General features: G+C 38.8%; 1 protein-coding gene across 6 annotated transcripts in view; it reads right to left on the bottom strand.

Moving 5' to 3' along the window:
- pde4cb (phosphodiesterase 4C, cAMP-specific b) overlaps positions 1-12,006 on the bottom strand; it is an 88,206-nt gene that overhangs the window by 16,550 nt on the left and 59,650 nt on the right. For 4 of the 6 annotated variants that reach the window (XM_053635636.1, XM_053635637.1, XM_053635641.1 and 1 more), the window contains 5 exons: positions 2,380-2,568; positions 2,049-2,090; positions 1,309-1,342; positions 1,134-1,207; positions 922-971 (listed from right to left, as the gene is read on the bottom strand). In XM_053635636.1, coding sequence (XP_053491611.1) covers positions 922-971; positions 1,134-1,207; positions 1,309-1,342; positions 2,049-2,090; positions 2,380-2,568 — 389 coding nt within the window. The remainder of the gene's footprint in view (positions 1-921; positions 972-1,133; positions 1,208-1,308; positions 1,343-2,048; positions 2,091-2,379; positions 2,569-12,006) is intronic. The other 2 variants (XM_053635638.1, XM_053635639.1) reach the window with 1 other exon arrangement.

A 12,006-nucleotide genomic window follows, 5' to 3' on the forward strand; every position in this document is an offset into this window, starting at 1 on the left:
GGCAATATAAAATATTAGATCATGGTACTCTAACTTATCCTGTCATGCAAGACACCTTAATCCTCAGAACGTATTTGGAACTCACATGAGGGGAAACAAAGCCCATTTTATGGCATAAGTTGTCCTTGAAATGTCCACAATCATCACGGAATTTATCAAAATATGTATAAAATATATCATAAAACATACCATACTAAAGCCTGAACTTATATTATAAAGTCCATACGAAATTCACATCGCATGTGTCTGCATAAAACTCCATCAGGAACCCTATTGAAATCAAATCAGACTATATTCCAATGGGTAATCCATAAACAAATCCATAAAATTGTCTGATTTTGAGTTGACAATAATGCACTAGAAATTCCTATTAGAGTTCACAATGGGATTCCAACTGAATACCAATTGAACATGTTCATGGGAATCATATTGAGCTCTGTGGTTATAACTCAGTACGCTATTTGTATTCATTTGTGGTTTGATTGTTAATACAAAAATCAAGATGTTTCTGTAAGAGCATACTCATTTATTTATTTTGTATTTGAAGTGGTGTATTTGAGAATCATACACTGCTGTCAGTTTGTATGACCATCCTCAAGCTACAGGTGCCATCCAAATTTAATGCTTTTAAATTGTTCCAAAGGGTGTCATTTATTATTATTTTTTGGGATAATGAATCCCATCGCTGTTGTTCTGCCTCTAACCTAGAATTTGATCCTTCTTTATGTTTGTGATTCAGTTCACATACAGAAAAGAGGTATGAAGAGAAACTACTGATCAACATGATGGTGCTCACTCTTCTCTCTGGATTGATTTACTGCTGTCCATTACAGTGCAATATTTTTACTCAAACTTAGTAGGCTTGTTTACAATATAAGCTCCGTCTCTCTCTATCTACATACTAAATACGTTGCCACTAACCTGGCACACCCTGCTTGCACACAGCGGGAGGATTACTGCCTGATGGCCGTCTAAAAAGAAAGAAAGAAAGAAAGAAAGAAAGAAAGAAAAAGGCAGTAAGAGCAATGTATGAAAATCCTTTTATTTTGGAAGTGGCTGAAAGGGGATAAAACCATCAAATAAAAATAAAATAAAATATGCCAGAAAAATATAAACCAGACAACCTCTCTTACTTGCAACTTCCCCGATCTTGCAGATGAGTCAATGCTGCAAAGTTGGTCCGCACTGTTCGCAAACTGGCCAGGACCTACGTGGAGGAACATGTATATGTACTATGTGCTCTAAAACCAACAAAAGACTGGACATAATGGTGAATTCAGTGCAGTGAAACAAAACAATTTCACTAACCTGTGCAAATGGTGTTACAATCATGTCTTCATGTCTGAAATAAGAGGAATTTTTTTTTTGCTTTTACATTTATAGGTTTCTGAGAAAGTAAATAAGCACAAAGGCCAATTTCTCAGTACGTTCCAGTTGTTTCATAGAGCCGGTAGTTCTTAATACTGTTTTGGGTAACAATTTATGCACAATAGTGTCCTGCTGAGTTCATGTAGACAGAGTGAGTTTATGGTCTAAACCGTACTATACACGGAGTAATTCAGTAATTCAGAATTAAGGTAGCATGATTGGACGGTAGCAAATTGTGAAGTGAGAGGTAAGGTATCTGAACCACTTCAGTTTACAAGATATTATGTATTATGTATACATAACATCGGCCATAAAAGTGCAGTGTTAGTTCGTCAGATATTATAGTGTAAGTGAGTGATTATTTATATAGCTAACAATAATAAAAAAAAAAACCAACAACTTATGTATATATAAACATCAGCCATGTAAACTGAAGCTCATATTGTTCCAACTGTGGGTCATGCACATGGAAAAATCTTTTAACAATAAGGACAGAATAAAGGCGCATGCATCACATAAAATCAGGCCACATATCCTCGACTTCTGGTGAACCACATGGGGTTGGGAAAACGAGTGTGTGAGTGGGTCTTGGTGATCGGTGGGGATGTCAGTAGATGGGAAAGCACGTTTTTAAAAACAGTTTGTTAATGGAAAATAGAGTTGCCACACGCTTATCTCACCGAGGCAGGCAACTGACTTCCCACTGTTTCAAGCCCTCTTCCCTTGAGAAAACAAAACAAAACAAAACAAAAGGAGTCTCATGACCTCACTTGGATGTTTGTGCAAAAAAGAAATGGACGTCAAACATGATGTCAACAACGAGGACGAATAGGATAACAGAATGACCTTAAAGGACATAGTTATATCTGTATGTGAATATTCAGCTTAAAGGTAGCTGTTTTCAGCCCATTATCAAAAACACTGCAAATACATAGTACAGTAATCTCCCTAATGTGAACTCATCATGCTATGAAGCATCAACTAAGAACTAAGCAGAGTTATAATACTCACAGCTCACTAGCAGTGGAGGAATTTCGGGACATGGCTTTTGGTGAGATGTCAAAGTCTGAATCGGACCGGTACAAGAAAGACTCGCGTCGCTGGCTGTGGGGGAAATTGCCCTGCAGGACCAGGCCCGAGCTCGGGCTGGCCTGAGAGTCCAGTGCTCGCCCCACTGACGGTCCATTCTCCACATCAAAACTGCAACAGAGAAAAAAGAGACAGAGATATTATTAGAACACAATTGTGCACATACTGTAAAGTTGAGTGCAACATGAACAGGAAATGAATTTTTTTTTAAATATAGCAACACATTTTTTCATTATAACTAGCAACAAAAATGGTGAAACTATGTTAATATCTATGTTAAGATATTAGTTCAAATATTAGCTCAAAAGTTTGAATTGCTTTATATACAGTACATGGTATAAATATTCTTGCATGACCACCCTCTGCTTGGTCAAACTTTGCCCAATCTTCCTGATACATCTACAACTGCAATCCAAATGATTCAACCTCCACTGCAAATCAGGTTTATTGTCAAAATTTACAGACTTTCAGCTGTTTGCAATGAACAAATCAAACAAAAACAATTGAAATAGTTCAACACAACGAATGCTTCAAGTGGTTTCCCCAAATTCAACGGAAAATGCAACTTATAATGACATCTCCAGTTTAAAAATTATTCAACCCCTTCATGGCGAGCGTCTTTAGTACTTAGTAGAGCATCCTTTTGCTGTTATGACCTCCTGCGAACGATAAGCATAGCTTCTGTCAGCGTTCCTGAGGAATCTTAGCCCATTCCTCATGAGCAATGGCCTCCAGTTCAGTAATATTCTTGGGTTTGCGTGCTGCAACCGCCTTCTTCAAATCCCACCAGAGATTTTCTATGGGGTTGAAGTCAGGTGACTGTGATGGCCCTGTAGAATCTTCCAGGACTTCTTCTGCAAACAAGCCTTGGTGGAATTTGAGGTATGCCTGGGATCATTGTCCTGTTGGAAGATCCAATGCTTCAGCTTCCTCACAGACGGCATGACGTTTTCTCCTAGGATTTCCTGATACATCAATGAATCCATCTTGCCTTCCACACGCTGCAGGTTTCCAGTGCCAGAGGATGCAAAGCAGCCCCAGAGCATCACCGAGCCACCACCATGCTTGACTGTGGACAGAGTGTTCTTTCTTCATTCTTCTTCCTCCAGACATACTGCTGATCCATCGTGCCGTAAAGTTCCAGTTTTGTTTCAGTGCTCCACAGAACAGAATCCCAAAACTTCTGTGGCTTATTTATATGATTTTGAGCAGACTTTTCTTGTGCTTTTGGGTCAGTAGTGGTGTACGCATTGGAGTTCTGGCATGTAAACCTTCTGCATTTAGTATGCGCCTTACTGCGCTCACTGAAACCTCAGTGCCTGTTGCTACCAAGTCTTGCTGCACGTCTTTTGCAGTCACTCGAGGGTTTTTCACAAGCTGCCTTCTCATAAATCTGGTTGCAGCCGTTGATAGCTTCCTTTTTCTGCCCTGTCCAAGGATTTTACCCATTTTCTGCCACTACCCAGTTCAGGTATTTCATGTGTTCTAGCTCAAGCACACCTGGTGCAACTAATGAAGCCCTTGATTAGTTGCATCAGGTGTGCTTGAGACAACACCTGTTTTGCATATTTGTGCTGTTGTGAGGGATTCTATTCAGGGGGTTGAATAATTTTGAAACGGGAGAAATCATTATAAGTTGCGTTTTCAGTTGAATTTGGGGAAACCACTTGAAGCATTTGTTGTGTTGAACTATTGGAATTGCTTTTGTTTGATTTGTTCATTTCAAACAGCTGAAAGTCTGTAAATTTTGACAATAAATTTGATTTGCAATGCAGGTTGAATAATTTTGATTGCAACTGTATTTTAGACCACAACGTTGATAAATTCTTAAACAGCATGCCCTGTCCTGGTTTATTCCTTACATAACACTGCCTGATGTTATATACAACATTCTTCAAACCAGGCCTAGGTCATGGACATTAATTCTGATTCTATGTATATTAAGTGCTTTGAATACTATAAAGTATTACACAAACACATTGTGTTTGTTCACCGTTAATGATGGGACGGTAAATACAAAACTAACTAACACACATAAATCTTTAGCTCTCGTGCAGGATCCACCTGTGGTACCTTAGGTTATTGCATAATCAGAATGATCATCTGAATTAGGCAACTTGACTCAGGAAGAAAGTGAATGGCAACTGCGGAGTCAATGAGAAAGTGGCAGGGGACTGAAATGGGGCAGAGCGGCTGCCGGACTGAAATCAGACCAGGACCATTTCCTTTTCGCTTCTACAGGAGTTCTTTCTGGCTTGATGTGAAAGGACACATGGTGTAACAGTGAAAGTCACATGGAGGGCTAAAAGGAGGGCTATAAATAACCTATACAGCAGTTTAGGCTATTTATAGTCACTCAAGTGAAGCAGGTTATAACCCTATTTGCAATGCAGTACGTCTTCCCATCGCACATACATACATCCCTGCATGCGGGTGCATCCAAAATAACCTCTTCTATTTTTTATCAAAACCAAAAACCACCATGCCTTGTCTAGTAGTTGTTATTTTGATTGGGATTTCGATTCCATTCTTATGATGGTGAGAACAATCTCACACTTAATTCACTACCAACTATTGGTAAATTGTTCTACTATAACACATGGTTTTCCCCAAGGTGGGTCAACCCATCTTCAAACCTTCATCCAACCACCTCAGGGTTTAACATGTAAGCATGTTCTGAGATACGTTGATGCTCAGCATGGTCATAAAGAGTGGTTATTTGGGACTTCCTGTCAGCTCAAACCAGTCTGGACATTCTCCTCTGACCTCTCTCATCAACAAGGCCTTTCTGTCCACAGAACTGCCACTCACTAGATGTCTTTTGTTTTTTTGCACCATTCTGTGTAAATTCTAATGACTGATGTGTGTGAAAATAACAGGAGATCAGCAGTTTCTGAAATACTCAAACCAGCCCATCTGGCAGCAACAGCCATGCCACTGTCCAAGTCGCTGGGATCACATTTTTTTCCTCATTCTGGTGATGTGAACATTAACTGAAGCTCTTGTCTTGTATATGAATGATTTTATACTTTGTGCTACTGCCACTTAATTGGCTTATTGGATAATTGTCTTGAGTGCATTTCCACAGTTCTTTGTACACTGTGAAACTACCGTTCACTCACAGTTGAGTATAGTTCCACAGATTTATCTTCCCTTGAAACAAAACTCTTTACTCAAGCCTCGTGGATCTCAGAAAATGGATGGCAAATTTTTCATTTTTATTTTTGGTGTACTGAACATCAATTAACATCATTACATCTTTAAAAGTTTTGTTTGAAAGTGCCACTGAGAGAAATGTTGGTCTGATCTTCTTAGTTCTGTATTTGTCCTGAGTTTCCATGATTATGAACCAAAATGTGTCAGTACATATTATATAATAAATCATTCCAAATATTTTTGGCATAGTATCATATACACAAGTGCAAAATTTGCCAATAAGATATCGTTCTCCTTATTCCTGAAGAAACAAGCTATATAAAAACACCACTGTAACACTTTAACTACATTACTGTATATATGCTAGCACAGTGTGTTTGCTAGCATCTTACCACATACTGATAATATCCTTTGCAACTGATAATATAATATCATGTATTTATAATGTATTTATCCTAGTTAATTTATTTCATTCTGAGTGTATCTTTACCCCACTAAAATATTGTGAATGCTCTTTGTATCTTTAAGATAATAGCGTCAAAATTTTCAGGCCATGATCTCAACCTTTATGCACCATATCACAGTAACTTTATGCTGTACAAGGGAAATTTTATAGCTCTTTGGGGAGCAAATAGCTATTTTATTGGAGAATTGCCCACAAAATGAACTCTTATTTCTAGTTTCTAACTTCTTCTTTCGGAAAAGGTGATCGATGTGTTTGTGTCATCTTGCTTAGATCACTATAAAGCAGGCCGATGTCGAAACCTCTTCAGCTTTACACTTCGTCCTCTCAGGCACATTTGCAGCTACTTTAAAACACTGCTGCATGATTAGTCAATGGTGTAAGGAGAACAGGATCATATTACTCCAATTTTAGCTTTACTTTATTTGAGAGTCCACTACAGTTTCCACCTTGCCCTTATTTTGACAATCTGCTTTATCACTAGACACTTCAGGTCTTCTGATCAGCTTCATTTCACTGTTCCTCTCTTAACAGAAAAATGTGATGGAGATTCTGCAGTTGCTGCCCCAAGACTCAACAAACTTCCTATCCACTGACATATCTTCTTTTTTCCTTTTAAAAAGTACAAACTCCTTTATTTAGTAGCGTATGTAAACACCTGGATATGATCATGCTAACTGCTTATTTAGTTTTATTCGTTTCTGATTCATGCTACAGTTACATTATTAAAATTTACATACTAACTTGCTTTGAAAGCTTTTTTTAAAGTGTGAAATTCTACATTTTTTTTGAACAATTTTTTTCCCACACAATTCAACAGAGGCATGGACTTGAATCTCATGACTTGGAATTGTATGATGGCAGTCAAGAAGTAAAACTATTACTGGAATGATTTTGCCCAAAATTTCATTCATATTTATTACTTGGTATGTTTCTGTATTCTGTGAAATTAATGCAAATTAATGAGCACCTTTATAATACACTCAATTTTTGTTATGTAAAGTCACAAATTAATTGGTTAATACTTATTGTTTTGTTCTGTGGCAAATTGTTTACTTCTTATTTCAGGTGTAGGGTTTTTTTTTTTGTTACTACATATTTTTTTCATTTGTTTCTACTGATGTATCTCTCATAATTATCCATTTATTAGCGTTGAGTTACATAGATTATTGCACAAGTATTATAACACAAATTATATAGATTACAGTATTATAACACCTGGTTACTGAAATCACTATTTGGGTATTAATTATGTTCTATGTCCAGAGGAAGTCACTGAGAACATGTGAAAAAGAGAAGACAGGTCTGGCAATCTTTTTTACAGTGATCAGCACTGTTGTGCAAATCAGATATGTATTTGAACTAAAAAAAAAAAGTCTCACAGTAGACACTTTCTTTCACTCATGCAGGCAGGAGCAGACAGTCAGATAAGAAACTGACAAGACAAAAGAGAGATACAAAGTCTTTCCATAACTATTCACCCCCATGAAGTTTTCAGCATTTTGTGGTGTTACAACCTGAATCTGAAATGGACTTAATTGGGATTATATGCCATGAAGCTACATAAAATAGCCCATAATACTGAAGTGGGTGTGGATATCTATATAGTATGCAAAATTATGTACAAATTAAAAAATATAAAAGTTGTGTTCATCCCATTGCTGTGACACCCCTAAGTTAGTTCCTTAGGTCCATTCTCAAAATGTAGAACTTGGGACTTGACTTGGGACAGTATGTAGGAAGCAAACAGTTTGCCTGTAGCAAAGTCCATAAGGCCTTTTAGTTTCAATAATAACTGTAGTTTATAGAGATTAATATTCCAAAGCATACTATGTCACAAATATGCTTTTATCTATTAGACTTTGAGCATTATTAAGTGGGGATTATGTACACAGTTATGTCTAAACCTAGCCTAAATTTTTCCTCACATCACAGGAAGTCACACTTCTGAAGGCATATTTCCTGTGCTAAATGTTAGTGTAAAGCATTTTCCAGCATACTATAGACAAATATACTATACGGTATAATTTTTCCTGTGGGGTCTGTGTTCTAGCTTTGACATGTCATAGAGACTAGCATAAAAGAAGTTATTAGAAAAACAAAAGTACAAGAACCCAAGCAGGCTCCCAATATTATTAGTGTTGGGTAAAGTGCAGACTCAGGTTTATGGTTGTGGTTTGTGTGAGTGAGCCTTAGTAGACCAAGAACCATGCACAGACATAATACAGTACCATACAGTACCATACAGTCCCATAATTACCTTCTGAGTATTAGCTATAGCTTCTGTGGTGAATTTGCCAACTGCAACGAGAAAGAATTATGTTTTCAGTTAAGACATTTCTGAATCTCTTTTTTTATGATGTTTTCTTCTGGCAGATTTGAATTGGATAGGACTATATTTTGGTAGAGGTAACATAAATGCTACCAAAGTACCACAATTAGCAATCGGGTTACATCAGCTCCCTTTTAAACCAGCCAGAAATACTAAAGTAAGCTTCTTTGCACCTGAGCAACCATGAGTGAAGTTAGAATTTTAGTGGTTTAGTATCTTACATATTGTAATAATTCTACCTACTTTTTTTTTTAACTTAAAAAAAAAAGTTCTACCTATCTTTTTTAACTGGTGAAAAGAATGAGAATTAGAGTTCCTGCACTACTTTGCTGCTTTCTGTAAACACTGTACAAAGAAATATGTGCAAAAGACACCAAAATTTGCACTTGCATCTAAAAAACAAAAGCACTGTGAAAGCTCTGCTCTGTCTTTACAATAAGCATTTCTAGCAGTAGCACTATATACAAGCTGAGAAGACATCACTTTTAGTTATGATCAAATCATACTTAAATATGGTGTGTTATGTATAATTGTAATATACACTGATCAGCCATAACATTAAAACCACATGCCTAATATTGTGCAGGTTCCCCATGTGCAGCCAAAAAAGCTCTGAGCCATGAAGGTATGTACTCCACAAGACCTCTGAAGGTGTGCTGAGGTATCTGGCACCAAGATATTAGCAGCAGATCCTTTAAGTCCTGTAACTTGTGAGGTGGGTCCTCCATGGATCAGATGTGTTTGTACAGCACATCCCACAGATGCTCGATCAGATTGAGATCTGGGGAATTTGGAGGCCAAATCAACACCTTGAACTCTTTGTCATGTTCCTCAAACCATTCCTGAACCCTTTTTGCAGTGTGGCAGGGCGCATTATCCTGCTGAAAGAGGTCACTGCCATTAGGGAATACTGCTGCCATTAAGGGGTGAACTTGGTCTGCAACAATGTTTAGGTCGGTGGTACGTGTCAAAGTAATATCCACATGAATGCCAGGACCCAAGGTTTCCCAGCAGAACTTTGCCCAGAGTATCACACTGCCTCCACCAGCTTACCTTTTCCCCCCATAGTGCACACTGGTGCCATCTCTTCCCCAGGTAAGTGATGCTCACGTACCCAGTCATCCACATGATGTAACAGAAAATGTGATTCCTCAGACCAGGCCACCTTCTTCCATTGCTCCATGGTCCAGTTCTGATACTCACATGCCCTTTGTAGGCATAGTGGTGCACAGGGGTCAGCATGGGCACTCTGACCGATCTTCCGCTAGGCAGCCTCATACACAGCAAGCTGTGATGCACTGTGTGTTCTAACACCTTTCTATCAGAGCCAGCATGAACTTTTTCAGCAATTTGTGCTACAGTAGCTCTTCTGTGGGATCGGACCTTGGGTACCAATGACCCTGTCACCGGTTCACTGGTTGTCCTTTGTTAGACCACTTTTGGTAGGTACTAACCCCTGCATACCAGGAAAACCCCACAAGACCTGCTGTTTTGGAGGTGGTCTGATCCAGTTGTCTAGCCATAACAAATTTTCCCTTGTCAAAGTCGCTCAGATCCTTATGCTTGCTCATTTCTCCTGATTCCAACTCATCAACTTCGAGAACTGACTGTTCACTTGCTGCCTACCAGGTACCATTGTAATGAGATAATCAGTGTTATTCACTTCACCTGTCAGAGGTTTTCAAGTTATGGTTGATCAATGTATTATTAGGATGTGTATTGAATATACTAAATAAACAAACATATTTGCTAAATTCGAAGTGTGAATATTAACCTCTCAATTCCGATATACATTTTAAGCCATCCTTTCTTTTTGGTTTTAAGCATGGAGGCTGAACACGGCCAGATAGGTATGTTACATCCTAATAATCAACACATAGCTAACCCTCCAACACACAAGTCTCAACAAGCATCCAATGTATGGGAACAGGGTGTCATGGCTGAACATTCCAGGTTTTACCATCAATGCATGTGCAATTGAGAGGCACTGTAATGGACTGTAACCAGCTGGGTGGTCTGGAACAGGACATGGTCAGTAAGTGTTCCTCAAAAATCTGTCATTACTAGCCTTTGGGCATTCCCTGTCATCTCATACATTGATCCTCACTGCCAAAAAAGATACACAAATTACAGATATGACATGAGGTCAGGACCAAGACGTTTGCTGCTTGATTCTCCAGTCTATACTGTACACTATATGACCAAAGCTTTGTATACACCTGACCATCACACCATATGTGCATTTTGAACATCCCACTGCAGATGGAGTGCCCCTTTACTGTTACAATATCCTCCACTCTTAAGAGAAGGCTTTCCACTAGATTTTGGAGCATGGCTGTGGGAGTTTGCCCATTTAGCCGCAAAGGTGTTAAGTGGGGTTGAAGTCAGGGCTCTGTGCAGGCCCCTTGAGTTCTTCCACTCCAGTATTGGCAAACCATGTCTTCATGGACCTCGCTTTGTGCACAGGGGCACTGTCATGCTGGAACACGTTTGGTCCTTTTAGTTCCAGTGATGGTAAATTGTAATTGTGCCTGATGAAGACCTGACGGTCGAAACGTTGCGCTTTCAATAAAAAGTTGTTTGGAGCTGTAAATTCAGTGTGTGGCCATCACGCTTCTTTTTTCCAAATTGTAATGCTACAGCATACAAAGACATCCTAGTGATCCTAATGTAATTTCCTCAAAACATTTATATTTGTTGACTTTGTGTGACCCATCTACCAACGAGTTGAAAGTGAAATACAGAAATGCAGAAAGAGAATCAGATTTAGAGAATTCAGTTTAGAAAAAGGAGCCCAAATGGAGTATATAGTAGGTGCTACGGGAAAAGTCTGAGGATGGCAGAATAAATTGCACTACCAGGGATAAGTCACAAATAGCCTCTGTGTATTGGGTACATGGGTAAAGAAAGGAGTAATGAGATGGTGCAATCAATATGCTCTTCAGTGGTGGTCTGAGAAGACTGTTGCGCCGAGCGTGGCATAATTGAGGGTAGCGCTCTTCAAAATGAAAAACACACAGGGACTTGTGCAGAGCTCAACCTCTCTCCCGGATCCACTATCCCCACTGCTGGGCCCGATTAAGCTCTCAGCAGATCCAGGCTTTATTTGGAACGCCGTATTGATCCCAATTGGACAACGTGCATCACTTGTCAAGCAAAAGCAATTAAGTAGCGAAGTGCCTGGCCATGAAGGCTTAATGCACAGGCTGGGGTGAGAGTCAAGAGCAGAAGGGAGGCAAAGAGGGCTGGCCTTTGATTTGATCTACAGATGTGGGTTTAATAGGCACATTTCAATAAACAAGTGATTGGGACCTGGGGTGAAGCAGGTTCTACCACTTCCCCCTTTAATTAAGCAATTACAAGGAAAGGTGAAAGTATTAGCAAGTAATCTTAAGTCTCTGCAAAGGTGGTTATAGTTGAGCACATTGTTTTCTGGTGTCTGAGTGGAAAGAATACAATTTAACAACTTACATAGCACTGTTATGTAATGATAATTTGATGGTGTTTTCCATTATTTAAAGTCCTATTTAAGGCATGAAAAGTGCTTAGTTTACAGGGAGCAGTCATGTTAAGGGTCTAGTCAAGAAGTTACAATCGG

Source organism: Ictalurus furcatus, chromosome 10 (assembly GCF_023375685.1).
Source record: "Ictalurus furcatus strain D&B chromosome 10, Billie_1.0, whole genome shotgun sequence".
Taxonomy (NCBI): domain Eukaryota; kingdom Metazoa; phylum Chordata; class Actinopteri; order Siluriformes; family Ictaluridae; genus Ictalurus; species Ictalurus furcatus.